Source organism: Suillus bovinus, assembly GCF_016758785.1.
Source record: "Suillus bovinus strain UH-Sbo-P2 chromosome Unknown EDB93scaffold_70, whole genome shotgun sequence".
NCBI lineage: Eukaryota > Fungi > Basidiomycota > Agaricomycetes > Boletales > Suillaceae > Suillus > Suillus bovinus.
In genome coordinates this window covers 149207-175609 of record NW_024542126.1, presented here as the reverse complement: position 1 = coordinate 175609, position 26403 = coordinate 149207, and the positions used below count along the sequence as shown (strand labels likewise).

General features: G+C 48.5%; 11 protein-coding genes across 11 annotated transcripts; 4 read left to right on the top strand and 7 right to left on the bottom strand.

Moving 5' to 3' along the window:
* Positions 1 to 1354: 1354 nt before the first annotated feature.
* EDB93DRAFT_823917 (uncharacterized protein) lies at positions 1355 to 2141 on the bottom strand. The gene has a single exon (XM_041457609.1). It carries the CDS (start codon positions 2049 to 2051, stop codon positions 1479 to 1481), a length of 573 nt encoding a protein of 190 aa, XP_041303793.1. The 5' UTR covers positions 2052 to 2141; the 3' UTR covers positions 1355 to 1478.
* A 400-nt stretch (positions 2142 to 2541) lies between these two features.
* Positions 2542 to 3126, bottom strand: EDB93DRAFT_1254254 (uncharacterized protein; the record flags this gene model as incomplete). The annotated part of the gene is made up of 1 exon (XM_041453587.1): positions 2542 to 3126. One exon carries the CDS (start codon positions 3124 to 3126, stop codon positions 2542 to 2544), a length of 585 nt encoding a protein of 194 aa, XP_041303792.1.
* A 4184-nt stretch (positions 3127 to 7310) lies between these two features.
* On the top strand, positions 7311 to 8604 carry EDB93DRAFT_1232104 (kinase-like domain-containing protein). Its single transcript, XM_041451296.1, has 6 exons — positions 7311 to 7485; positions 7545 to 7730; positions 7785 to 7815; positions 7868 to 7905; positions 7956 to 8180; positions 8237 to 8604. Exons 2-6 carry the CDS (start codon positions 7551 to 7553, stop codon positions 8453 to 8455), a joined length of 693 nt encoding a protein of 230 aa, XP_041303791.1. The 5' UTR covers positions 7311 to 7485; positions 7545 to 7550; the 3' UTR covers positions 8456 to 8604.
* A 793-nt stretch (positions 8605 to 9397) lies between these two features.
* On the bottom strand, positions 9398 to 11282 carry EDB93DRAFT_1170695 (transcription initiation factor TFIID component TAF4 family-domain-containing protein). The gene is made up of 5 exons (XM_041450340.1): positions 11103 to 11282; positions 10998 to 11043; positions 10717 to 10939; positions 9477 to 10668; positions 9398 to 9421 (listed from the first exon to the last, which is right to left on the bottom strand). Exons 1-4 carry the CDS (start codon positions 11188 to 11190, stop codon positions 9748 to 9750), a joined length of 1278 nt encoding a protein of 425 aa, XP_041303790.1. The 5' UTR covers positions 11191 to 11282; the 3' UTR covers positions 9398 to 9421; positions 9477 to 9747.
* A 106-nt stretch (positions 11283 to 11388) lies between these two features.
* Positions 11389 to 12528, top strand: EDB93DRAFT_1254251 (ribosome biogenesis regulatory protein-domain-containing protein; the record flags this gene model as incomplete). Its single annotated transcript, XM_041453586.1, has 5 exons — positions 11389 to 11429; positions 11477 to 11572; positions 11628 to 11962; positions 12015 to 12250; positions 12301 to 12528. The coding sequence occupies 5 exons, from the start codon at positions 11389 to 11391 to the stop codon at positions 12526 to 12528; spliced, it is 936 nt and encodes a 311-aa protein (XP_041303789.1).
* Positions 12475 to 14051, bottom strand: EDB93DRAFT_823639 (cyclin-like protein). Its single transcript, XM_041457608.1, has 4 exons — positions 14036 to 14051; positions 13940 to 13974; positions 13560 to 13879; positions 12475 to 13497 (listed from the first exon to the last, which is right to left on the bottom strand). Exons 3-4 carry the CDS (start codon positions 13770 to 13772, stop codon positions 12664 to 12666), a joined length of 1047 nt encoding a protein of 348 aa, XP_041303788.1. The 5' UTR covers positions 13773 to 13879; positions 13940 to 13974; positions 14036 to 14051; the 3' UTR covers positions 12475 to 12663.
* Positions 14052 to 14107: 56 nt separating this feature from the next.
* On the bottom strand, positions 14108 to 17311 carry EDB93DRAFT_1211644 (uncharacterized protein). The gene is made up of 2 exons (XM_041451050.1): positions 17107 to 17311; positions 14108 to 17043 (listed from the first exon to the last, which is right to left on the bottom strand). Exon 2 carries the CDS (start codon positions 17033 to 17035, stop codon positions 14447 to 14449), a length of 2589 nt encoding a protein of 862 aa, XP_041303787.1. The 5' UTR covers positions 17036 to 17043; positions 17107 to 17311; the 3' UTR covers positions 14108 to 14446.
* A 27-nt stretch (positions 17312 to 17338) lies between these two features.
* Positions 17339 to 18659, top strand: EDB93DRAFT_1305221 (Alpha/Beta hydrolase protein; the record flags this gene model as incomplete). Its single annotated transcript, XM_041454739.1, has 7 exons — positions 17339 to 17510; positions 17562 to 17736; positions 17796 to 17878; positions 17928 to 18057; positions 18106 to 18228; positions 18283 to 18389; positions 18434 to 18659. Coding segments are annotated over exons 1-7 (990 nt in total), but the record flags the coding sequence as incomplete, so codon positions are not given.
* Positions 18660 to 18791: 132 nt separating this feature from the next.
* Positions 18792 to 20300, bottom strand: EDB93DRAFT_1339600 (interferon-inducible GTPase-domain-containing protein; the record flags this gene model as incomplete). Its single annotated transcript, XM_041455425.1, has 1 exon — positions 18792 to 20300. One exon carries the CDS (start codon positions 20298 to 20300, stop codon positions 18792 to 18794), a length of 1509 nt encoding a protein of 502 aa, XP_041303785.1.
* Positions 20301 to 20902: 602 nt separating this feature from the next.
* Positions 20903 to 23921, top strand: EDB93DRAFT_1331067 (uncharacterized protein; the record flags this gene model as incomplete). The annotated part of the gene is made up of 14 exons (XM_041455187.1): positions 20903 to 21330; positions 21398 to 21517; positions 21575 to 21632; positions 21679 to 21704; positions 21757 to 21911; positions 21962 to 22041; positions 22096 to 22148; positions 22201 to 22241; positions 22290 to 22403; positions 22457 to 22702; positions 22750 to 22992; positions 23040 to 23317; positions 23369 to 23587; positions 23644 to 23921. The coding sequence occupies exons 1-14, from the start codon at positions 21202 to 21204 to the stop codon at positions 23919 to 23921; spliced, it is 2040 nt and encodes a 679-aa protein (XP_041303784.1). The 5' UTR covers positions 20903 to 21201.
* A 655-nt stretch (positions 23922 to 24576) lies between these two features.
* On the bottom strand, positions 24577 to 26356 carry EDB93DRAFT_823432 (interferon-inducible GTPase-domain-containing protein). The gene is made up of 2 exons (XM_041457607.1): positions 26038 to 26356; positions 24577 to 25982 (listed from the first exon to the last, which is right to left on the bottom strand). Exon 2 carries the CDS (start codon positions 25945 to 25947, stop codon positions 24640 to 24642), a length of 1308 nt encoding a protein of 435 aa, XP_041303783.1. The 5' UTR covers positions 25948 to 25982; positions 26038 to 26356; the 3' UTR covers positions 24577 to 24639.
* Between the last annotated feature and the right edge of the window lie 47 nt (positions 26357 to 26403).

Below are 26403 nucleotides of genomic sequence, written 5' to 3'. Positions count from 1 at the left end.
AGGGCGAGGGGACCGTCCACAGGATCAGTCAGGTGGTGGAACGGAGCATGGGTATGCTTCGTCAGCAAAAGGATCCGGCCAGATGTACTGGCTTTACTGAAGCGACAGGTAGAGAGCAAAAGGGAATGCGAGGATGACAAGGATGACCAGGGTAAGGTCGGGGTGAGGGTATGATGCAAGGGCTGATACGAGGAGGATCAGGAGTAAAAATGGTAGGGGCCCAAGCGTCTAGATGTTCTTGTAACAGAAACGGTCTAGCTCCATTGGTTGATAGCATGTCCTCGAGGCTTGTGAGGTAAGCTCGTCCTCGAGGCACTGCCGCACACGCGTGAAGTAGTTTACCATACAATTCTTGTACGTCCTCAAGAATGTGAGCACGTCTCTTCCTCCATTTGTGAATGGCCTTGAGGTATTTTTCCACTTTAGCGGGACTCAAAGCTACTACCATACGTTTCAAATCCCAGGTGAAACCTATATAAACGGTGGAGGTGTTGAAACACTGATCTTTTAGGTGCTCCCAAATGATACCTAGCAGATCGGATATATCATCCAAGTCCTGGAAGCAAAATGTGAATAGAGCATCGTGAGCTGAACGGTTCGAGCGGTGTGATAAATCTTTTAAAGGTTTTGAATGGTCTTCACTAGATTCTTCCATTTGGCCTTTGATCTGGCAGAATTCGCCAAACCAAAGCCGCCCGCCTGACTGCTTCATCCCGGCTCTTGCGAATTCTTTGTGCCATGATGCCCTGCTGACGTTGTAGCTTTCGAGGAATTCACGCCTTATCCTGAAAAATATATGGTCATCGACCCATTTGTCTAGGGGGCCGATTCCTCGGTTTCGAAAGATCTCAGTTCTGGCATCTGCTACATGTCCATAAACTCCTGCTGATGGCGTGGCGCCAAAAGCCGTGCAGGTGTCTATGCAAAACTGAGTGTCTGAAGTTCGGATTACGCCTGCTGGCCACTGTGAAGGGTGAAGTGGGACTGTCCGATACACTTCTGCTATGTCTCGGGTTGCTGCTTCTGAACCAGGTGGGAGGGTAGATATTAAATGATATATTATCGAGAATTTTCCCCAGGTTGTTGGGAAATCGTTGGCGTCTATACATGAATTAACTGATGGGTTAGGGAAGAGCATACTTGGAGAATGCAGGAAGGAGAAATTTTGTACGATCCGAAATTTTCCTGGTTTCCTGGGTTTCGGAATGATAGCTAAAGGGGAGGTTTGAAAAGGACCAATTAGGTGTTCTAAGACGTCTGCTTCGAAGGGGCCAATATATCTCCCTTTGTTGATCTCTTTCTGGATGATTGCGTTAAACTCGGATTTGAATTCGACAATTGAGGATTTATTAGGTGGGGTTTGTACATGAGTGACAGAGGGGAAATCTATTTTGAAACCGGTACGGAGACCTTCGTGTATCTTTGCAAAGCGTTCAGAGAGTCCGAGTTTATCTAACTCATGCGCCCAAGCTTCTACTTTATATGGTGTTAGTGGGTTCTGCTTTCTGTGCTCGAGCACATTTCTGGGCTCCATGGGATGAGTCTCCACATCCTAAACAGATGTGTCGTGCATCGTGTCTGGGTATGGTGCAGCCTTCTTCGCGCTGCCATGCGGTGCAGAGTTGTTTCCCATCCTTTGTCCACAGGCTCTTGCGGATGCGCTCTGAGAATGTTTCATGTTGCTTGTCCCATGTGCGGACAGCCACGCACTCAATAATTCGGTGCGAGTGATGTCCCAAGCATACTGCACAGCATGGGTGGGGCCTGGAAGCAAGAGGAGCACGATCAGTGCATACCTTTTTGTTACTACCCGTTGTTTCTTCGGGAGGAGGTAAAGGGCACTTCTGGGATGCTTGCACGTGTTGCGCTGACGCTGCATGTTGCGAGTAGGGATTCCGAAGCTTTGGCTGAACAAACTGCCGCTGCTTGCTGCGTGATTGCAGAAGTGTCACGACACACAATGCGTAGAGTGAGTGGGCACGAGATTGAGCCAGAATGGAGGATTGTTTGGTTGCGATAACCAGGGTTTTGTTGGGCGCGTGATTGGCCATAGCCAACAGGTTGTGATAACCAGAGGCGTATTCATGCGTGATGCATGAGTGCGATAAAAAGGGGGGGTTGTCAGCACGTGTTTGGCCGACAATTGGAAAGTTTTTAATATAAGGCGTGGTGCGCGGTGGGAGAAAAGGAGAAATAGCGCGAGGCACAAGTGTGATGAGCACTCGAACTTTTACAAAGGAGTTTGTAGGTTAATTTGACTGACCTGTATTGCGAAAGCCGTGTCTTTGTCTCGCTTCTCGTTAAATAATTCCTCTCTTGCTTCGAATAAAAGGTCTTGGTTGATCTCTTCTAGACTCCAACCTTGAGCGGTTCCTACTGTGAGGTGCCAGCGTCGATGCTGTTGCGACTGGTAGAGCAATAGAGCTTTCTGCTTGAGGACGTCTGGCACGTGGCGCCAGCGGTGGGCTTGTAGCGCCGTCCAAAATTGGATGTGCATGTTGACTCTGTCGTCCGGCCAGTCGTGTACTTTCATGAAAGAAATTATGCGTGGGGCCGCTTTGTTAAACTCTTCCCATGTGAGATTCTCATCTTTGGTAATGGGGGCTGCTTTGGGATCTTTGACCGCTGCAGCGGGAACCCAGAGTGTACTCCGTCCGATGCTGGGAGCATCACTAGTGCATCTGGTTCAGCAATCAAGGCCGAAGTTTTGGCCTCGTCGAGGCCTTTGTTGGTAAAATAGTGCAACTCGCAGTAATCTCCTGCTTTCAATCTCCTAGTCGCGTATTGTGCTGGGAGAATAGTAGGGTCGGAAGGTACTTCTCCGTGTTTGACAGGCGCGTACTTATTCTTGTTCTTCTTCCTGTCTTCTAAATGAGTTGCTTCCTCTTCGTCTTTAAGGTCTTGTTGCCTCTGGGCTTCGTCTTCTTCAGCTCGTTGACGAGCCTCTTCTAGACGTTCTTGTCTATCTGCCCATCGTGCCTTCTCCGCGTTATTGTTAAAGTTCCATAACGCTGTTAAGGATCGAGCAGCCTGCTGTTCGGATAATCCTTCATCTACTAGTTGTTGCCACTCTCCTTTGAACTCTGGTAGCGTATAGTCGGGTCTAACTGCATTGTTAGAGTTCATACTGGCAAAGTAGATGTTCGAAAAGCGAAAAGACGTAGAAACTAAATGTTGGACTGAAACTGATAGACTGATGCGAGGTGGTCAGAAGCAAGAGGCTTTCTGCGCCACCTCGCTTATTTGCGCGTAGACTAAATTCTACGCTATTCTCATGCTTCGGCTAGCTTAGAAAACCAACAGTGCTACGTCTATGCGTGTCGGCGCTAAGTGTCACGCGGGAAGTAAGGCGGCGCGCACTTGTGACCAGTGCGGCCGAAGGTTAGTAAAGGTTTTTCGGCCCGAAACATGCACCCGAACTGGGTAGCAGGGTGAGCTGTGACGGGGCGGGTGGGCCCCGATCAGGTCACCGACATTGCAAGTGTCGAGTGCAGTGCGAGGGACAAAGGTAAGTAGTGGATTACATAATGTAACTACGAAGCATTTGTCTGCACCCCTGAGAGAGGGAGTGGCGGGTGGGTGCAAACAAAAACGAGGCTTTGCGGCGTGAGCATACTGCAAGCCGAGTCGAAGCGGTACCGCTGATGTGGACGGCGGGAGCAAGAGCGCTGCACCACATCGCTTACTAACACATAGACTAAATTCTACGCTGCCTCGTACCTCGGCTCGCTTAGAATAACCAACTGGAGTCACTGGACTGGCACAGCTCGGCACAGCTCCAACCTGCGTTTTCCATTCGAAATCATATAATCCACCAAGTGAACCAAACAAGTAAATACATAAATAGGTCACTACACTTTCTTCCTTTTCCACAAAGATTCTTCGCCATGGCCGGTCAGTCTGTTCTAGTACTTAGAACTGCCAATTCACCATGATTACAAACCATTGCGCCGTCGATGATATGTAGTACGTATGCGTATTTGTCCACTCCATATTCTTGAGACAAGATGATGGAGGCTAAGTGAGTCATACTACCTGGCGAACCTGGCTTCATCCTAACATGATTGATCCGGGATGGCACTGTACCAAGTCAGGGCTGCACTGAACACGAAAGACTCCTCAGTCGGTCAGAGGATAACCACAGGCAGTGCCTTGGTCAGGCAATCTTTGCGTGCAACGCCCTAGTCAAGGGCTTGGCACCTGTAGCTCTACAATTCTCGCGTGCGGTAGGTGGGGCTGGCATTGATTGGGAGAGACAAGGACCGCGAATCGTTTGAAGCAACCTAAAGATCAAATTACCACGAGCATCACCTTTGAATTCATATTTCGATCTTTGAATGCTGAAGTCTACAAAGATAATTTCTGTCTCCCAGATTCAAAAGGACATTCGACGCATACAATCAGACTGACTGTAAGAGTGAGAATGACCGGTTCTTGTCGTGCCATCCCGGTGAGGTGGGTCCACATTCTCCAAGCGCGCTGTAGGTGATGGTAGGTTTGATCCAATATCGATGGTAGAGATGAAAGATGCCAACTCACTGCTCGAGAGCGCTGAAGTTGATTATCAATGCAGTGCGTTAGGAGTTCAGATGAGACGTTGATGTTACCCTCGGCCAGCAAGTGAGCGGAGAAAGTGACTCACCTGATGAATATAAGCGTTTCTTTTCCCTGTTATCCCACCCGTATGTGTATACCGTATTGATACACACGTCCCATGAAAATCTGTAGGGCAGTGGCTGCTGTAATTATTTGTCGAGCCATGTTCTCCTAGGTCCACAGTCATGGCTATCCAGCTGTGTTCGGAGGTGTCCATCAATCATTTTCGCTTCGTGGACCCACGTGCACAGTGCACCTCAGTGTGTGGATGAAACGGCAACAAGTTGAAGTTGCTGTAAGCGGTCACAGTGTTATTGTATATGTAAACATAGAGCACACCTATCTGCATTCATCAGTCCTATTGCTGTAATTCAGATAATGCTTGAGGACCGTGACAATGAATTCCTTCATATCGCTCTAGTAAGCCAATCAAGCTGAAGATTCATCAGGTGAGCGCATTGATGACATGTCACATTGTACCATTTGCGATGCTCCGGTTCAGTAGTCCACCACAAACTCTTCGACGCCAGTAACTGTCCCTGATGCTGAACTGGCGGAACCCTAATTCTGTTCAGACTTGCTCGGCTTCGATACACTATGCGGCTATCCAACTTGCTATGTCATCCCCGACCGCGAACTGTATGCCTTGTGATTTATAAGGGTGATGGGCGTCAGGCTCTGGTAATTGAAGGTGATGAGATTTGAGGACACCCCTTCGACCTGTTCTTTGATGACCAATTGTATTTACAGTAGCAAGTTTGGACATACAACATTAGCAGAGTCTTGTCCTTCGTTCGTCTCTGCGAATAAACGCATTGTGTCTCTTCGCGTTCTCACCCTCGACAATGCCGTGTATAACTAGTCGTGTGTAACCCAAATGTGTGGTGATGTTGACCTTGAAATCTGTTAAAAAAAGACACTTCGGTTGTGACAAGATGAGTTACCGAAATATTTGGGAAGCCTGCGCGTACTCAGAGCAGTTTAAGAGGGAAAGGTGATCGAGCCAAACCGAAATACAAACGACCAACCATGAAGTTGGGGTGAGACAAGGAGATTTGACGCGTTAATGATACTAATTGTAGTGACTTTGGCGATGGCTGTGAGGCGAGGAGAAACAAATGCTATGAATGAAATGATTTAGGCGCGTTGCACAGCTGCCATACGGAAAGGGCGTGTCAGGGCTGTGCGCAAGGCCATTCTCCCATTCAAGACTGCATTGCTCCCCGACGTCTTTGCTGCTAACCTCTTGGGAACACTGAATTCTGGTTTGGACTTCCGGCGCGGATAAACTAACGATTGGCTTCAGCAGGGGGCATATTCTTCAAATCACTATCAGCGATAGTAGTACATCGATACCAGGAGCTCTCACCTTCGAACTGTCAAAAAACTTGCTCGTACCTGACTATTTCACAGTTTCGCTCGCGGAGACGTAGCCATGGCTTCTACTTCGACAAAGAAGGAATCGATTCTGAAACCATCCATAACTTTAAAGGTCCATGGAGACTGGATCGCATCTATATCCTATTTTCCAGATGGCCAGAAAATGATCAGCGGATCCTGTGCCAAGATCGCCCGGCAATGGGATCTGAAAACGGGCAAGGAAATTGAGGAAGCGCGGGATGTTCGAAGGGAACAGGTATCGGCGGTGGCGGTGTCGAGAGATGGTCGATGGATTGTCACTGGTGGTGGAGATTTTAATGGTAATGCTGAGCTGACAGCCTGTGGGACTGGGGTAGTGAAGAGATTCGAAGGTCACACAAGGAGGATCACCTGCATTGATATCTCTATGGACAACACGTTGATGGCAAGTGGGTCATGGGATGACACAACGCGGATATGGAATCTCGACACCGGAAAACAAGTGGCCGGTCCATTCAAGAGCGAGGATTGGGTGCTGGCAATTCGAATTTCCACAGATTCAAAGAAGCTTGCGGTCAGATTGAAGTCATGCCTTGAAATTTGGGATGTCCGATCACAGACATTGGATGTCAGACTCAAGGGAGAAAATTACACATCTACGCCAATATTCTGGACCAACAACAACAAAAATATATTGACTGGATTCACCTTCGCGGCCAATGACCACTCAATCTATGAATTTGACGCATCGACACTAAAGACTGTTGGAACTCCCTTCAAAGGGCACACCTTGGGTATCCGCGGTCTGGCACTGTCATTTGACCATACTCTCCTGGCCAGTGCTGCTGCTGATGACACCATCAAGCTATGGGCTTTCGGGTCCCGTCAGCTCCTTGCCTCCTTTGACGTTCAATATCTCAACATCCTTGTCCTCTCACCCGACTCACGCCAGCTGGCTTACACAACGTACACCAACTTAGATGATGACAAAATCTACATCTGTGATACTCCACCCGAAGTCCTTGCTCAGGTGTGTGTATGCATTCCCCTCAAACATCCACTTTGTGTGCTGACACTCCTTTACAGACTATTTCACACTTAAAAGGACCCACAGAAGATCTTCAAAGCACAACAATATTGCCTGCCATGGCCATGGCGTTTCCCCCTCCATTGCAAATTCCCTCTTCTACAGTGGCTTCGCAGCTGCCCGACCCCCCCGAGTTCCTTCCCTTCTCTTCCCACACCCATACAGTCGTTTCTGCTTATAATGTTGAGCCTGACGATCTCAAAGCAATGCTCCAAGACCTCTCAAAATATATCGTCAAGGATGGAGAATACCCTGTTGCTCGTGGCGGGTTCGGGGAGATCTGGAAATGCAGCTTGTACATCGACCCTAGCCCGACCAAAGTTCGTTCGCCATCTTTCGTCTGTCCAACTGTCTAAATTTTTATCGTTTTGCAGGTCGCCGTGAAAGCATTGCACGTGTACGCTGATGATCAACTTGGGCCAGCAAAGACCAAAAAGATCAAGGCGAGTATCTCACCGAAAGATCGAGTTTGTCACTTATATCACAGGATGCCACTTCGTAGAGGATCATGCATGAACTCAGGATATGTGCCAAGCTCAATCATCGGAATATTCTCCGTATTTGTGGTTATACGCATGGCTTCGGCCCATTTCCAGCAATAGTCAGTCTTTGGGCGGAGAACGGTAACTTGACAGTCTATTTGGAGCATCAAGGTGCGACTCTGACTCTCGTCCGACGATTCCAACTGGCAAGTCTCTCTTCATGCATATTGGGTAAGCCACAAGACTGATACGAACCTTAGTTAAGAGACATCATAGCTGGTCTGCAATATCGTATGTCATAGACTTTTCTCTTGCCGGACTGAGCTGTAACTACTCTTCATAGTTCACACCAACAATGTCATCCATGGCGACTTCAATGGGGTAAGTTCGATCTTCTCGATCAATCGTTCCAATTTCAACGTGAGCTTCAGCCTAACGTGTTGATCCATGGTGATGGCACCGCGTGTATTGCTGACTTTGGCCTTTCCTTGATGTATTCCGAGTTCATAAGCGCCTCTCAGGCTTCATACACGTCCACGCTTAAAGGAAATGTGCGCTGGATGGCTCCTGAGCTGCTCGTAGAGCCGGAGGATGGCTCTCAAGTTCGACCAAGCAAGCAGAGCGACATGTATTCATTTGGCGGTGTCATGCTGCAGGTTTGTCTAGGTTAACTTTGGCCTCTCATTGATGACCCAAGCTCCACTCGTACTAGGTCCTCACCAACAACACTCCCTATTATTACCTTCGGAATGATGCTGCCATCATCTGGGCTATGCAGAAGTCGCAAACGCCTTCCCGATCCCGTTATGCTGAGCTCCATGAATCATACTGGCAGTTTATCGAGCAATGTTGGTCTATTGATCCTTGGGTCCGTCCCTCGACGGAGCGAGCTGACGAAGCGATCAGAAACGAATTTTACTCTCTTTCCTGATCTGATTGATTTTTGGATGTCTCGCATTCAGAAATCTGTTTACAGTACAACCAGATGGATAAATATAGGTACTCCTGTATAGTACATGTAAGCTCATTCTAAGATCTCTCTTGTGATGTTGAAGAACACCTGTGCTACGATGAAAAACGTCTGTTGCAGTCATTGGAGTCGGAAGAACGTTGTCATCAACCACAATTATCCTGTTTGCGAATTCTGCGACGAAGCATGTAAGTGAACACCAACACGACTGAGTCTCCCGTTGTTAGGCCTTCCAAGACAGACAGAAAATGTATGTCTCTTCTTCACTACGGCACAGCTTTCGTCTTGCGAAGAACTTGCTTGATGAATTTCTCTGACACGGTGTAGTTGCGCATTCATTAGAGTGTCATATCAATCCTCTTATACCATAACTCATACACAGATTCTAGATAGTCGACGCGCTAGGTATAAGACGTTGCAATTAATAGGACACTCAACAGCTTTTCTAAGCTTCCGGTTTTCGTGTGCATTGGGAGGTGAACCGGTGACTTCCGAATGTTGCTTTAACAGAGTAATGAAGGAGAAGGAGATGATCATGTGGTCATGATGCTTGGACACTTACAAAAGGCAAGTAAGGCCGTTATTCCGGTTTGGCGAAGCAACTTGCTCTCAGATGCGCACTGCATGCCAAAGGCTCCAAATTGGCATCAACGCGAAGGCCTGTGTGATATTAAGTATCGGGTTGTGTCGCTTAGAAGTAGACATTTGGGACGGCTCACTGAAGAAAATCAATTGGCAAAGATCATGTTACCACAAAGAAATCATACTGAAGCTCGAGATGCCTCCAGACAGTGACTAACACAACTTGAACAGATCGTACTTGCCTCATGATCTTGGGGTTCAGGATACACGAGTGCTGAAGAAGCTACATCCTGTATAATAAAAACGCAATACTTAACCATAAACTCACGAAGAAAGCGCGGGTCCCTGTGATACAATTAAGATTGAATAACCGAAGTGAAACATCCGCGATGATACTCACCAAAGCTCGCTCGCGTTATTCAAGGTATTTGAAATCTCATACGAACTTGCAGCACAAATGAACAGATGATCCGATTCTGCTTAACGCACTCTTGGGTGAGTCAATATCTCAAAATCCTCCATCATTATCAACGCTAGGGCTACTCACAGGCAACGCGCTGCTGATCGGGGACCTCAGTCAGAATTCAAGTGCAGACACAAAACTACTCATAGGAAACAAGCAGCCAGTGATTCGGATGATATAGACAACACAAGCAAGTACATGCAAGTGGCTATGACCATCCACGAGCGGATCCACGACCTCCTCCATGACCCCTTTCCTTCTCGATGGCAAACATTGCATCACGCATTGTGACTAACATCCGATCGTCCTCCTCTCCCGTTTGTGGTGATGTCGGACTGCCTTTCTTTCCCCCTATGTACGGCCGCGCCCATGAAGTTGCAGGAGTTGTTGACGCTGCAGGAGCTGTAGTAGTCGCAGGGGTTGTAGTAGTGGCTGTACTTGTTGTAGCAGTCGAGGATGCCGCAGGCTTCGGTTTGGCAGAGGCCGCAGAGGCATTTGCAGCGTTCATCCATGAATACTTCCCACCAAGTCCAGCAGCCTGACTTGCGACAGCGTTGGACATCTTTTTACGTACATCTTCAGACATATTCCTCGCCGTTACACCAGGTCCCTCTTTTTTCTTCTTTTTCTTCGTACCTCCCTCCTCGTCTCCATCTACGGCCATGGCATTGCCACCTGACGCCTGCGCGGCGAGGTTAGCAGCATGTGCAGCGGCCATATCAGCGCGTTCTTTGCGTTCTCTTCGAACTTTCATCTCTTCCTCTCGCTCAATCTTTTCTAATGCAGCTAGTTGCTTAGCGACATCGCTCTGCACGACTATGCTCCACATCGGTGTGCCGTTCTCGTACGAACATGCTGGACGGTCAAATTGGGTGTCCGTGCGGTGGTTCGCTGCAGCAACCATCGCAGTAATAAGGTCTTGTAGGCGGGCACGAAGAGCGATCGCCAAGTAATTCACCGAGTCTTCGGGTATTTTTGTCACCTTGTGTTCCGTGCCGATAGAGCGCATGGTACCACCTAGGAAGCGTGTGTCAAAGGAAGGAGTAGCTGGTTGTTTGCGTGATCTGTCTTCAAAGCTTCGATATGACTGATGTGAGTCATGAGACCTCTGCAGGCTTTCCTCTTCTGCCTACGGAATAGTTACTACCAAAACAATACCTTTCCAGTAGCAACGTACCCTAAGATCAACACCCGCGCTCCCAAGAGCATCATTCAACGTTGCCACGTCGGAGGTATCCATCCCACTATTCGCATTTGCGGGCTGGGTGGCCGCTGCTGTTGCAGGAGCTGTTGTTGATGCCTGTGGCCTCTGGACTTGGGGTTGTTGTGGGACATATGAATAATGCGAATACGCAGCTTGAGGATAGTGGTGAGTATACTGGTAGGAATATGGGGTTGTTCTGGATAAGATGGATATATTGAGTATCCGAACGGAGAGGAACAAAGAGACAGCTTGACGTGGCGTGTTGAGACTGCTGCTGAAGCGCAGGATCAATTGGTATGTCTGGATTATATAAATTCATTATTGACCACTACAGGGGATATTTGGACGGCGCCACATACGTGCTGTACCCCATTGTGCAGTATACGATGTTTGCGCGTGAGTTTGCGTGGGCGTTGGGGTCTTCGGAGCCTCGCTTTCAGTTTTCATGGCCTGCCTTCTGACACAGAATTGGCGTTAAACTCTGCAAGATGTGCAAAGGGTTTAAAGCTTGTTCGAAAGGTGGCGCAAGGAACTGGAAGGCATGCATGTGTTGTATTATTTGGCCTTATTGAAATCTAAAGCTTTTGCTAAATAAACACATAATACTGATCACTCAGTATTTTCGTGTCTAAACGAAGTTCTGCAATGGACGTCTCAAATATCCTAGCATCGCATGCTGCAAAATTGTACGAGTCTTTTTATTTCTACAATAATTACTCATATTCTTATGCAGTCAATCTGTCACGGTCGAGAAAGAGACACCTCTCGACGTAGACACTGGCTTCCTGACTGTCACAGACCTCACCCCAATCGACGAGGATAGTTACAAGTACGATCGATCGATTGTATCATCACCTGAACTATAATCAATATGTTTATTTTAGATCAAATCTTGAAGAATACCTACAAATGACTGCTCGAGATGGCATCCAAGCATTAGTAGCAACACTATATGGCCTGCCCACCCAACCATCACCAGACGGCCCACTCGCCCAACTTCCCCCACCAACAACACAGCTTCCTCGTACTAAACCCCTTCCAAAGCCCAAACCACCAACCAAATGGGAACGCTTCGCTGCTGCCAAAGGTATCCAGAAGCGTGTGCGTGAAAAGAAGGTGTGGGATGAAGAGCGACAGGAGTGGGTCAACCGCTGGGGCAAGGATGGAAAAAATAAGGAGAAAGAGGAACAGTGGATTCATGAAGTCAAGGCTGATGCTCGTGCGTGCTGTTTTTTTATATTTGGAATGAAGCCATCTAACCATCACTTAAGCCGTGGATCACGACCCCGTCAAAGCTGCCCGTGATGCACGGACATCAAGGGTCGCCAAAAATGAGCGACAGCGGCTCCAAAATATCAGTCGTGCACAAACCTCTTCAACTGATCGAGAGGAACGTAAAACGGATATTGAGAGGACACTGGCTACCACTCGAATAAGCACTGCAAGCATGGGAAGATTCGACAAGAAGCTTGACGGAGAGAAGAAACTCAGAGGCGTGAAGCGCAAGGTAAATTGGAACGGAATAGCTCATCGTTGCATGTGACTCACTGTCTGTAGTTTGAGGCTACAGAAACATCTGTCGAGCAAGAAAAACAGGCATCACTTGCCGTACTGTCGAAGCTGGATGGCGATGTAAAGATAGCAAGAAAGGAGAAAGGCGCAGGTGATGACGTTCTCAACGTACGGAAGGCAATACGGAATGTAAGCAAGGGCAAAGGTGGTGTTGCTCTTGCCCGTGAAGCCAACAAAAAAGGAGCAAGGGGCAAACGAGGCGGTAAACGCTAGTTGCTAAAAGTATTACATAGTGTGTCACTCGTTTACAATGTTGAGCAGTCTGTCATGTCAAATGACTACACTGATCATAATAAGTACCACTGTCAATCCGTAACAAATCGGTATACAAAGGGTGATTATATCCCTTTACCGCTCAACAGGAAGTCTGTCCAAGTCAGCCCTCCCTTCTTTGATCCATTCCTCCTTCACCAGTTTCTCCTTCTCCAAGTAGTACAAACGATACACCAACTTGATAGTGCCCTCACTGACACCAGCAACCACACTGATATCTCGGGAAGACTTGGGTTTCCCTAGCAAGTGGCAAGTAAAGTAAATCGCCCCGCCAGCGATAGAAACTGGACTACGACCATCCGCGACGCCATGCTGACGTGCTGCAACAATGATATCACCGCAAATGGACTGAACATTGGCGGGAAGGTCAAGGTGATTGCAGTAACGAACAAGTAAGTTTTCGGGGCCAGTGGACGGGTTGCTTCCATTCGCATTAACCTGCGCAGTGGCTCCAGGCGAAAGATTGAAAGCTTGCTCGAGTGCCTTGTAGCACTGTCCGAGCGTCTTCTTCGACACATGGGTCAAGTTACAAATCTCGCGGAATGTACGAGGGACATGGGCTTGACGGCACGCGATGAATATACACGCGGCAATAACAGCCTCGAGAGGTTTTCCGCGAAGAAGCTTCTCCTCATCTGAGCGCTTGTATAGCTGCTTGGCAATGTCGCTGATAGTTTTGGGAAGCGAGAATTGGTCGCACCAGCTGCCAATGTCGCGGAATGCGGTGAGAAGATTCCGCTCCGAGCGGGAGCTCTGGGAGCGAGAAGCCGCACGTTGGAGCTCACGTGCAATTCCCGTGCCACCATCACGGAAACTGATGAGCGTATCCAGTTGCTCTATACCCTCCAATAGAGGGTCCGACGCAGCACCAACACGAGAAGGATCATCGCCTTCGTCATTTGCGAATGTCTAGACACACAAAATAATAGGTGCAGGGTAACTGCAACAATAAAGGAGACAATGATACTCACCCTCCATTCACTTCTCGTATCGACAATACGATCACCCAGGACCAGACCACAGCTCCCGCACACAAGATCTCCGCTCCCAAACTCTTCGACAATATTCGGATTTGGATCCCTGCACTCTGGACAAATTAGACGCACGGCTAAGTCGGGGCCGAACGCTGGTTGTTGTGTTTTTTGGGCTGCTGCTGCGAGTGGGAAAGGTTGAGCGAATGCCATCCTAATAACTGGCTGCAAGATCCCGTGTGCGGTTTCTGCGAGACTGAATAATGCGGTCTGAGCCGCGTTGAATGCAACGAATGTGTTTCTTTCTTTCTAAAACGTATCTAATTATGGGAGTAATATAGCTTTTTCACAAAATTGGACATTAGTTCGCTGTTACATACCACTGGAGTGAGAAATACGGTCCACGATCTTCAATCTGACGAGCCCAACCAAAGCCCGTGGTGAGTGATGGTGATGGTCTAGGACAAAAAGCTGACTGTAGGCTACTTGCTGTGTCACAGCTTGGATGACCAATTTTCAATAGATGACTAACGGACCATGTACACTTCCATATTTGGTGCCTTTATTTACCACAGCCTTACAACATTGTGGTATGAGTGAGGAAAATGTCAAGCATTGCAAGCAACTACATGAGTAAAATATTCAACAACAATGTCAAGCTAATATCATATTCAAGACCCGAGAAGTATTGCAGTAAGGGAAACACAAGTGAAACAGCATGAGTAAAGGAACGCATTGGAGCAATATGAAGTCTGTGAGGGTAACTGCTCAGGCCTGAGGACGTGGAGATCGTGAGTAATGAAACGGTCATGGATAGCGGTGTACGTATGTATCCCAAAGCAAGAACAAAGAAAGACAACAGTATCAGAAGATATAACATATTAGCACTAGTAGTAGACCTGAGAAGCATGTGGGTCGGTGGGATACATCTCGTACTGTGGAACGTGAGACATGTCGTAGTACTGGGAGTACCCGTAGTGCTCGGGATAGTAGTACTGCTGATGATATGGTGGGTACCCGTACACGGTGGGTTCCGGCTCTGGCATCACTTGGTCATTGGCTTGACTTGAACTTGCATCATCCTGGGCAGAATAATCTTCAGATGAATGGTATGTCTGTGACTCAGTATTGGGACTTGCGGGACGCGAGGGCTCAAATGAAGCTGCGCTCGTCCTCAAACTGGAAGGCCGACGTCCACTCTTCAGCTGTTTGAGATCCGAGTGAGAGGCTGGCGATCGGATCTCAACGCGAGAACTCTGGCGAGGGAACGCGAAGAGCGGATTGCCAGTCGACGGGTCAATGTAACCATTAACAGGAGGTGTGTGTGATGGTGCAATGAAATCGGGAGAGCTGGCAGAATGATGGTGCATAGGAGCATATGAGAGCCCTGGAGGTGTCATCATGCCATGGGCTAGCGGACGCGGAGTGTACATTGTCGGGTGCTGCAGATACACTGCTCGGCCCGTAGCAATCTCATATGGCATACCATGGTGGCCGATGGCTACACCGGGCGGTAGAGAAGAGCCATATCCATATGGAGATCCGTATGGAGGCGAGGCCTGTGATGGCGGCGAGAACACAGTCTGCAGGGGTGGAGGCATCGGTGAACGGACGGCATCAGAAGTATCCGGGTTCGTTGCGGGTTGCTCGACCTGGAGAAGAGCAGGTACATTCTGGTCATACTGCTCCTGCAATATACCGTTTGGCACATCTACAGTCTCCTTAGCCTGCTGATCTGCGGCCGCGCGCATCATTTGCTGCAAAAGGGGTGACGTGATATTCTCTTGCAAGGCATCAGGTGATGAAGGAGCTGGTGCAACAGGCGTGGAAGGCACAATAGATACTGGTGTAGAAGGCACATGGCCATTGGCCGAAGGCGAAGCTGATTGCGAAGTTGGAATGGGCTGCCTTGGGGGCACGAGTTCCGGTCGAACTGTGAAGACATCTTCGATAGGAGGATCTGCAGCGGTAGTACAAGTTTCGACCTCGGGAGTTGGCTCTGGTGCCTTCTCCTTTCCCGCCCTCTTGGGTAGACGCACGATAAATGTCTTCTCACTCGCCTCTGAAGGTGCAACCACAGATGGCGCAAGCTCTGCTGCTTGAGTGGTTCGAGCAGAGCTTCTGACAACTTTCCCTTCATGGCCAGAGAGCTTCACCCGATAGCCCGGACCTTGACCGTGACGAGGCTTTAAGGCAGGGTCGAAAAACAGGAAACCCTCGTGTTGCTTTGTCCAGACACGTTCAGGCTTCATCGCATACCACGTCCTGCCTGATGCAGCGGCAGCGGCAGCAGGAGGAATGAAGTGTGCTCCAGTCGGTGAAGGCGTAAAACCGCCACGTGCAAGACCGCCACGTCCGCGGCTGGCAATAAATCCACCCCTGCCACGGAGTGGCAAGAAACCTCGTGTAGACCTTGTTGCTTGCTGTTGTTGATGTGGTGCAGCTGCACGCCTCTTTTCATCTCGCTTCTTCATCTCCTCGAAACCGTCGTGGGTCCACGGTTGGTCAATAAGGGGCGGTTCAACTGGGGGTTTCTCTGTCTCTTGAGATCCAGAGGTGTCTGGTACATAACGACTAGACTCTGGACCAGTAAAGGCTCCTCTGCCCCTACCGCGCACAAAACCGAAACCACCTCTTCCGCGACCCCTGCCCTGCCAGCGACCTCTCCACCACCCACTCAGGCTCCTAAGGTCCTTATCCAGCAGTCGATCATCGTGGCCCCAAAACTCACCAACAGTGGGAACATATGATGGGTCCGCCTCCAGCCTCTGCTGATAAGCTTGACGAGCATTGTGTCCAGAAGGGGGCCTGGGGAATGAATTCCGAGATTGTTGTCGGGAGGTTGATGCCTGGGGCTGATCATCTGCAGGCTCTGAAGTCTCCTCCTTAGCTTGAACATGGGGGACCTGAGGCGCCGCCGCCCCACGGTCAGACGAAGGCGCTGAGACCGCGCGCTTGGGCTGGGGGCGCTTTGACGCTTTACCTGTTTTACGCGGAGGTGGTCCCGATAAAGTGCGCTGGGTGATAGAAGAGCTATTGAAATCTGCGAATTCTATGACTGGGAGCTCTGCAGGGCCATTGGCAGTCTCCTCGGCGACCATCTCCGACCAGTTGCCAGCGGCACTGAAAAAAGGAGTAGAGTCACCATCGATGTCTTTAACTGGGCGGTGCTTGAGCGATGGGACATCCTCAGAGCTCTGAGTTGTGTTAGGCGTTAAAATGCGCGAATGACCGTTGGAGGCAATGTCTTCTGAGGCAGGTTCAGTGTCGGAGTCGGTTTCGGTGGCAACTGAGGAACGATCATCATCCGACTCGGAATCAGTTGCAATTTCTCTTTCAAACTCCTCGTCGCTCTCAAAATTGTTTCTACCCCTTCCCCTGGGCTTGACCAAGCGAGTCTTACGAGGTTGTGGAGAAGACCTCGACTTTGCAGAAACATCTGTACGGGGTACGGTAGAAGATACGATAGCCGGCATATTAAGAACTGCATGAGAGAGTATGAGTGGCATTCATGAAGACAAAAACGTAAGGAAGTGTGAAGACTTACTCGTAGTTTGTGTGATATGAATGAAGTTTGAGATTTGTAGCTCTCACAGTAGAAAAAAAACGGTGAAAAATCAGGAAAAAGGCTGATATTTAAGGGATTGCTGATTGCGGGGAAGTTGAATGAGAGAATAACGTTGTTGGAAGACGATGCACTGGCAGTTCAGGCAGAGGCGTGTTGGGAGTATTTCACAAAGGCGACTTGGAACTTGCCGGATTTAGTTCCCAGCTGCGGTGCCGACACTGCCTTCACATTGACTCCATGGATCCAACAGATCCTCAAACTTTTAATCATCGCAAGGCTCAGATTTCTACGGGTCGCCTTTATCATTTTATTGACCAAATTCCGAGTAATTATGATCCAACTCAACCACCGCTGATTTGTTTACATGGCTTCCCTGATTCATGGTAATTTTCGATAATCGACCAACTCGTCACAAACTTCAATTCATCGATTAGGTTCGGATGGCGGTACCAAATTGGTCCATGGTGTCGACAAGGCTTCCGCGTAATAGTTCCAGATATGCTAGGCTACGGCGAAACCGATATGCCTCATGATTCTTCAGCATATTCCACAAAAAATATTTGTAATGATATTTCTGCACTTCTTGATTTCTTAGCGATACCCAAAGCCGTTCGTTTGTTACATCTGCTGGACCAATTTTCTCGATATGCTGAATTTGAGAGATGCAGGTGGTGATCGGCCATGATTGGGGCTCATACACTGCTGGGAGATTTGCTCTGTGGCATCCGGATCGGTTGATAGCGCTGGTCATGTGCGTATTTATCGAGTCTTCAATGGGATCACCGACGAGTTGTGCCTAGGTTATCTATTCCATATGTCCCTCCAAAGGAACAACACGTGTCTGTTGAGGAATTGGCCAGGCAATATCCATCTTATGGATATCAGGTGTATTTTGCGTCCGAATCATCGATATCCGAGATCGAGGAAAACGTGTGCATCTTCTTTTCCATTTTATGCATCTGACTCAGGTGGTCGAAGCTCGTCCCTTTTCTCGGTGTGGTGTTCAGAACGCCTGAGAAGGAATTGTCGTGGTCAAAGTTGAACGAGCTGATCACCAACAAACAAATCAATTTTACCAATGATTGCCTCCTCAACGAACGTGTAACGAAGTATCTTTCGTGGTAGCGCTCACGCTGATAATCGTTTGCATGACAGGAATTACAATTTTATGTTTCTCGTTTTCAGTGCGGCATGCGAGGGCCTTTGTCTTATTACCGAACCACTAAAGCACGATTCGAAGAGGAGAAAGGTAAATACGACTTGTTCACTGCCTTATTATTTTTCTTATTCCAAGCCAGAGGCTCAGCTGTCCTGCACGTCTACCTCCGAATCTTCCTGTTCTCTTCATGTATGGAACCAAAGACGCCACGTGTCCTCCGTCAGCGGTCCGAAACGCCCACAAATTCATTTCACGACTCAATACCGTTGCCATCGAGGATATTGGTCATTGGGTGATGTTGCAGGCGCAGGATCGTGTTACATCGGAAGTCTTGCGATTCCTTTCGTCTCTAGGTATATCCCAGCAATCTCGAATGTAGAACTCATTATTTGTTTCGTTTACGGTGGTGAAGCACTGATAAGAATGGATTCATTCATATCAAATTGCAATGGTCCAGACAGATTTGGAAAATGTATAACGAGGCCCTTCGCGTTCCACTCTTAGCTCAACTGCCCGTTAGAGACTGCATCACATTCTTCACAACAGTCGCCACACGAGCTTCACTGCGCCCTTGGCGCCTGGTCTGAGTTGTCCAGATCAAGTCGTTCAACAGCTCAATCTCGTCGATGACCGCCTTCGGCCGCCTTCCCGTCACGACACCAAACATCGTTTTATTTGAAACAATGTAAACCCTTTTGTTCGGTATTTTTGCCTTCTCCAGGTTGTTTTCCACGCTCTGGCGTGTCTGCTGAATGAATTGCTGCCGTGCAGCCTGATAAAGCTTCTCCTGGTCCTCGCTTTCATTGTCGTCGCTATCGTACCCCATATCCTTGATGATGTTACGGATATGCTGATCCGCCTTGGAGCGCACGATATACGCGGGGATCTCGAAATGCCTGCAGTTGTTAAGAATGGCGATATCGATCTCGGTGAAGCGATCGTTGAATAAGACGATGATACAATCATAAATGTAAAGCCCTTGGACATTAAAGTACTGCCAGTGTGGGATTTCGAGCGTGCCTGCGCCCGGAACATCGTACCAGACATACGGATACTCCGCGTTGGGATCAGGGCATCGGGTTATGTCTGTCGTTGTCTCATTGGTACCAGTGGCAGCAGCTCCAATATCGATATTGCGCAAGCCACGGAAGGCATTAATGAGCGAGGATTTGCCTCCTCCTGCCATTCCGGCTACTGCAACATGGAAACGGTCCTCGCAATATTGAGCTAGGAGCTTGTTGTCTCGAACTTCATCAGGTGTAGGAGTCACCAAAGGTTGAATTCCTTTGGACAGCTTGCTTTCAGCTTCCTGCCTAGCAACATCTGCCCTCCTGAATTTCTCTTCTGCCGCTTTCTTCGACTCAATGGCCGCCTCCTCGACGGCATCTGCTTTCCTCTTCTCCTTTTTGACAGCCTCCTCAAGTTTTTTGGTATGCTCCTGAGCAGCCTGAACTTCTTGTTTGATTTGTTTTTGAATGGCAGCGGCTTTCCTTCGCTCCTCCTCTACTTCTGTAGCTCTCTGCTTCGCTTCTTCGTCAGCGGCATGGGCAGCGGCCTCTGCCTTCAGGCGGGCTTCATTGGCAGCACGTTCAGCCTGGATAACAACCATCATATCTTTGTGAGCCTGCGCCTGCGCGCTGGATGCCTCCTTGGCAGCATCTGCTTTCCTCTTCTCCTCTTTGACAGCCTCCTCGAGTTGTTTGGTACGTTCCCGAGCGGCCTGAGCATCTTGTTTTATTTGTTCTTGCAGAGCGGCAGCTTGTTTCTTCCCCTTCTCTACTTCTGCGGCTCTCTGCTTCGCCTCTTTATTAGCGGCATGGGCAGCAGTTGCCGCCTTCAAGCGATCTTCGTTGGCAACGCGTTCAGCCCGAACCATCGCCGTGACCTTCTTGTGAGCAATTTCAACGTCGATGCGAGCCTGCTTAGCCTCCGCTTCTGCACGCTGGCGCGCTTCTATTTCGACAAGTGATGGATTAGGCTTCTCTGGCCAAATTTGACTGAACCAGACTCCCATTCTCGATGTGATACAGAATAAAGCTGTTAATCGTCATGTCGTATGATGGCTTCTATCTCTCGAGCTGAGGAAGCTCACCGTTAAATGTGTATGATGATTCGGAAATTAAATCTGACGGCGTTGGTTCAGAATGAGTGATGCTGGATCACAACGAAGAACGTTTCTTTAATCGACCCCTATCTCAAAATGGACACTCAACGCCAACACCGTAGCCTTTGAGCTGCTCGCCTCGGGTCAAAGCCTTTTCACGACTGCCCTCGAGGAAGTTGGATGTTGGATCACGTCATATCAGAAGTCTTGCGATACCTTTCATCCCTTGTGTGTATTCAGTGGGATGGAACTTGAACTTGTCGTTCGCAAGCGGTAACAACTTTATGTGGAGAAGTATCCAACATTGAAAGACTATATGACATATGTGCAACAAGTTTCAATTTCTTCCAGAGAAGGTGTTGTAGGCAAGTTATTAGATAGACTCCGGGAGAGTCCAAGGAACATACCTTCAATTGAGAAGTCTTTTAGCAGTCAGCTGTCAATACTTCACGGTAGAATTCGGGACCATTATAGGAATACGTAAATGTTCAAACTAGTCACACGCTCATGGATCTGAAGGACATACGCATCGTTCATCGAACAATATATGAACAACGCTTTGTCCCAGATTTTGGTTGCTTTGCAGCAACTTCCGCTCATCATACATCATGCGTGCTCTCAGGCTGTTCTTGCGATTGAGCCCTTCAACAACTCACTCACCAGCCATGTGATGTATTGATCATATTCATGGAGGTGGAGCAAGGCGCATAGTAATCGTGCTTCTGATATTGCAGATACTAAGGCCTCGTATGCACTTGCCTTACGGCCTATCTCATCTGCTTCAAGCGCTGTCGAACAAAGATAAGAAGGCATGCACCCTGTGCACGATAACATCAACGAGCGGGCTGCTGAACGAACTCATACATTGATATTCATATTAATCATGATATACTGTGGATCTTCTTCAGCACACCCCAGAGGTGCGATGTCCTCATGTATTGTGCGTAGCACAGCGACACGTAGCTCACGTATGGCTCACTCGCAGAATGATGGCTTCGTGTTCACAGGTAGCGACTTTTCAAAGCGCTATAATACCTTGCCGATGTAAGGAACTGAAATCTCGTCCACCCCCGTGCCCAATGTTAGGTTACCGCCCATTCAATTCCTCTCCACACCGTTTATCCGAGGTATGGTACAAGGTGCCGTCAGAGCTCAGCAGCACAGTTCTTTACATTTGACTGCAGACATCGTGTAAATGTTCATGTGACAAGAAACCGGGGAAAAACCTGGTTGTCTGCATTGGTACGTACTATAAACTGCTTCAGGTCACAATTGTTCAACTCTCTAGATGGAACATCAAACACCAGAGACGACGTAGGTTGCATCCCTTCGCGATGAATGGTGATGTCAGCATATCCTCACCTAGACCACTCATGTCTTCGAACTATACGACAATATCGTCAAGGATGACGATGAAAACCAGATAGCATACTACGCCAGTGGTGTAGGAACGTGTGTCAGGCCCGAAGGTTTCGTGCTTGTGGAGCAGATTTTGAAGAACTTGGACCTGGCTATTGCTCAGTGGGTGCAATATATTCGACCCTTCACGGCTCGCGGTAACAGCATTGAAGTACTATCAGGCGAAACATATTGAAAGCCTATGAATGGCTCTCGGTCAGATACCATGATGGTGATAAGATCTTTTTATTTGGTATGTCTTTTGAACGTTGCATCAAGTACTCGGCTACACTAAAGATGAGCTCAGGATTTTCAAGGGGTGCATATCAAGTCCGTGCTTTGGCCGGAATGATCCACGAAGTATTTTTCAGTTTTAAGTAATTATCCTTGTTGTTTATTATCATTTTGATAGGTGGGACTTATCACACCTGGAAATGAAGGGAAGATACCAAGGTTAGTACATTCGGTGATTGCTCCTGAATAATCGACTGATCTTACCAGTGCCTTCCAGTATTACTGCGCCATCAATAGCGGGAAGTCCAAGGATATCAATGATGCGAAGGAGTTCAAAATGCAATTCTCCAAAAGCGTAGTCACACATTTCATCGGTGTATGGTGAGAGTTATACCTGAGCGCGATCGTACTAGAATTCCTGACCAACCTTCAAGGGACACCGTTTCATCTGTTGGTGTTAGGAAAACGATGAATTTCCCTTCCACTGATACGTGCGATCACGTTTGCTACTTCCGGCAGGCACTTGCGCTAGATGAGCGCCGGATAAAATTTCTACCCGAGTACGTCTACGGGGGTATGAGCAATCGATCGGACTGGCGTAAATACCGAGCGTCAGCGCCACCTCCCACAGACGAAGGTCGTATTAAGGAGGTTTGGTTTGCGGGTAGTCATTCGGATGTGTATGTGTCCCTGAATCGGATGGCACTCTTTTAATAATTTGTTTTAGCGGTGGTGCACGTTGGAAGAACAAGAGTCACCCCCATGACTTCCGGAACATCCCTCTATTATGGATGCGCGAAGAAGCTCGCGAGGCGGGGCTTCTGCTCAATTTCCGCGAGGTAGCTTTCAGATATGAAGATGAATCATTTCTGGAACCTGAAGTTACCAAATCTTCAAACCTTGCGTGGTGGCTGCTTGAGATATTGCCTATTGGACATCTTTGCTTCAACTCTAACAAGCTTAAAGCGCTGTAAGTGGTAATTTTCGTCAATTTGGTTACCTACTGAGTGCTTGCAGACCGCACCTTGGACGAGGGCGTATCATCATGCCCGGACAAAAGATCCACGAGTCGGTTCTTTTTCATCCAAACTACCGACCTAAAGCGCATTTTTGGATGAATGTCCAGGAATGGCCCGAAGCGGTACAGTGGTATACTGCATCCGCCGAGGAGCGTTTATCAGAGCTTGAATTTGCCTTGGAAATGCTGCCTTTCAAAGGATCGACTGCTAAAGCTCTCGTCTGTCGTGTTTTTGACAAACAGATGCTTAATGGTTTGGTGTTTATGTATTCATGTGGTGAGACACCAGAAGACTGTGACCGGCTGACCTGATAATATTGGATCTCAGAGCTCGAAGTCAAATCATTCACACCGCCAATACATGGGAGGCTAGAGGCCATACTTGATATCGACGACAGACCTATTCAAGGCGCTAAACGTGCAAAAGACAGTGGGGATGGATGGTCTCTGGTAGATTCTGAGAAGAACGGGGATCTCGATAAGACCAAAGAGGACCACAATATCCGTCTAGTGCGCCTCGCTGCATTCATCACGTACTGCGAACATGGTATGTCGAGTCTTTTCATATCGCTGTCTCCAAATTCTCAAAGATGCGCAGTCAAGAGGAAAGACATAATCATCAAATGCGTCCTGGACGACCTGTTTCAATTTTGTTTCTTTTGGATTTCAACTTGCGTCCTGTGGAGAGTGTTGCTCTATGCGGGACTATTAAATACAATTTGGTCGACCAGTTACTGAGCACAATGGTACCGATGAAGACCAAATCTGCCGGTGGTCAACAGGTTTTCCTTCGAAATACCCCCTTCGACGTAGCAAAAGTGAAAGATCGCTGGTCAAATGACGCTTTCCTCATTTATCTACATCGTCCTGCGCAAAGTTAGATGCAGGCCACCCCCGCATCACAAGAGCAATCCCTTTACCACACTGAATTTAGCCCCAGTCCATTGAAGAGCGCATGTATATACCGCTTGGTGAGTCTTCTCTTACAATTCCGCGTATCCGAGTTTCGCTGGATGCGTCATCGGCCTCTAATCAATGAGAATCGTAGCTCACCTCTCTGTCTCAGGTTAGTCCCTCGCTGTGCGTCCTCGCCTGAAACGTCTTGTTGCAATTCTTAATGTAGTATTTCATTTAGTACTCGCCAAATACTTTGTTCCTCATTAGTTCACAACATAATGTCCATCCTTTCCCCTCCAAACACGTCTGAGTGAATCTCAAAGACAAACCTTATAGGGAGCTTCAGGGGGCCTTCCACAACAAAGCACTCGTGATGCCGCCAAACCATCACGCTGCTGCATGCCGACATGTCGCGTGTCTTACTATCATCAAGAACATGATTGAAGAGGAGGAGACGGGTACATCGCTTCGGAGTCAGGGCAGGTCGGTCAATTGGTCACAAGCGGTATCACATTATGAACAAGTCAAAAATGAAGATGCTAACAACACCAGCGGGGAGAAAGAAATACATCACTAACTGCAAGCCGACAGCCAAGATTGGTCACAAGCCGTATGATCATGACGAGAACGGAGGAATATCAACAAGAGCTGAAAGAAGAAATATATATAGAAAGAACTTTATCATCACCGACCACTACCTCTTCATGCTGCTGCTCCAGTATCACGGCGTGCGCGCCTGGTCTGCGCTTCTCCGATCAAGTCGTTCAACAACTCAATCTCGTCGATGATCTTCTTTGGCCGCTTTTCCTTCACGACCCCGAGCATAGGTTCATTAGAAATGATGTAAACCCTTTGTTGAGGCATATTGGCATTCTCCAGGTTGTCTTTCACGCTCTGGCGCGTCTGCTGAATGAACTGCTGTCGTGCAGCCTGGTAAAGTTTCTTCTTCTGGTCCTCGCTTTCATCCTCATCACTATCGTATCCCATATCCTTCATGATGTTACGGATGTGCTGATCCGCCTTAGAGCGCACGATATAGGTGGGGATCTTGAAACGCCTGCAGTTGGTGAGGATAGCGATGTCGGTCATGGTGAAGCGATTGTCGAACAGGACGATGATGCAGTCAAAGACGTAAAGTCCTTGTGCGTTGAAGTACTGCCAATCTGGGATTTTGAGCGTGCCTGCGCCCGGGATATCGTACCAGACATATGGGTATTCTGCGTTGGGGCTGGCGTATCTGGTCATGGCTAGCGTTGTCTCGGTAACACCAGTAGCGGCAGATCCGACATCCTTATTACGCAAACCGCGGAAGGCATTGATGAGAGATGATTTCCCTCCTCCTGCCACCCCGGCTACTGCGAAGTGGAAAAGGTCTTCGCGATATTGAACCTTCCGCTTGGCAGCGCTAACTTCTTCGGGTGTGGGAGTCACCACAGGTTGAATGCCTTCTTTCAACTTGCGTTCAGCCTCCTGCTTGGCAGCATTGGCCGTCTTTACTTGCTCTTCTGCCGCTTTCTTCGCCGCGTTGGCCGATTCCTGGGCGGCAGTCGCCTTCTTCTTCTCATTATCGGCGGCCTCCTGTAGTTTCTTGGCCTGCTCTTGGGCAGCCTGGGCGTCTCGTTTGGCTTGTTCTTGGATAGCGGCAGTTCGCTTACGCGCCTCCTCTGCTTCCGCTGCTTTCTGTTTTGCATCTGCGGTAGCGGTTCGAGCAGCGGCTTCCGCCAATGAGCGAGCTTCGTTGGCGGCACGTTCATTCTGGACCATGGCCATCATTTCCTTAAAGGTCTGCTCCTGCGAGGCTGCCGCGGCTGCCTGAGCAGCCTGCTGAGCTTCCATAAACTTTTGCTGAGACTCTTGATTCGACTTGATGAGCTCGGTGATCTGTGCTCTGGCAGCTGCAGCATCCTGTCGCGCTTGCTCAGCAGCTTTCTCTGCTTGCTGGCGCGCTGCTATATCGGCGAGGGATGGACTGGGCGCTTCTGGGCGACTTCGACTGAATAGACCTCCCATTTCCGAGTTTGCTCAAGAAGGGTTAGTACGTGGACCTGTCAATGGTTACGTCGCATGATGCTCCTATATCTCAGACTGAAGAAAACTTACTGGTATGCGTATGCTTTGGGAATAACAATCAACTAGTAACGCCGCCGTGCAGAGTCAGTCCTGTGGATTTTGAGGATGGGAACGAAGAACCGATATTAAACTATAGAATATATTGTCTAGTACCTTGAGGCGTTTTATATTGTCAATTTGTGACGCGTGCAGACTGAGAGAACGACTGAATACGGTCAAGCGCTGATCATAAGTCACCCAGGGCTGTGGGTTTTTCTACATCCATAGGATTGCGCCGTGAAAGTGTGACCTAAAGGCAACGAAGTCATGGAATGAAATTTTCAGAGAAGGAAGACGTTCTGTGCGTGTCCTTCCATTCTTTGTGCTCGAATTGATCTTCGTAGACCGCATGCTTGA

Excerpts from the sequence above, each read along its gene's own strand:
- EDB93DRAFT_823917 (XM_041457609.1), bottom strand. The coding sequence starts at position 2,051 with ATGGCCAATCACGCGCCCAACAAAACCCTGGTTATCGCAACCAAACAA.
- EDB93DRAFT_1232104 (XM_041451296.1), top strand. The coding sequence starts at position 7,551 with ATGCATGAACTCAGGATATGTGCCAAGCTCAATCATCGGAATATTCTC. Across the intron at positions 7,731-7,784 it reads TCGTCCGACGATTCCAACTG|TTAAGAGACATCATAGCTGG; the intron begins GCAAGTCTCTCT and ends TACGAACCTTAG. Across the intron at positions 8,181-8,236 it reads TTGGCGGTGTCATGCTGCAG|GTCCTCACCAACAACACTCC; the intron begins GTTTGTCTAGGT and ends CACTCGTACTAG.
- EDB93DRAFT_1170695 (XM_041450340.1), bottom strand. The coding sequence starts at position 11,190 with ATGAAAACTGAAAGCGAGGCTCCGAAGACCCCAACGCCCACGCAAACT. Across the intron at positions 11,044-11,102 it reads TGCACAATGGGGTACAGCAC|ACATACCAATTGATCCTGCG; the intron begins GTATGTGGCGCC and ends TATATAATCCAG. Across the intron at positions 10,669-10,716 it reads GCGCGGGTGTTGATCTTAGG|GCAGAAGAGGAAAGCCTGCA; the intron begins GTACGTTGCTAC and ends ACTATTCCGTAG.
- EDB93DRAFT_823639 (XM_041457608.1), bottom strand. The coding sequence starts at position 13,772 with ATGGCATTCGCTCAACCTTTCCCACTCGCAGCAGCAGCCCAAAAAACA. Across the intron at positions 13,498-13,559 it reads ATACGAGAAGTGAATGGAGG|ACATTCGCAAATGACGAAGG; the intron begins GTGAGTATCATT and ends TTGTGTGTCTAG.
- EDB93DRAFT_1211644 (XM_041451050.1), bottom strand. The coding sequence starts at position 17,035 with ATGCCGGCTATCGTATCTTCTACCGTACCCCGTACAGATGTTTCTGCA.
- EDB93DRAFT_823432 (XM_041457607.1), bottom strand. The coding sequence starts at position 25,947 with ATGGGAGGTCTATTCAGTCGAAGTCGCCCAGAAGCGCCCAGTCCATCC.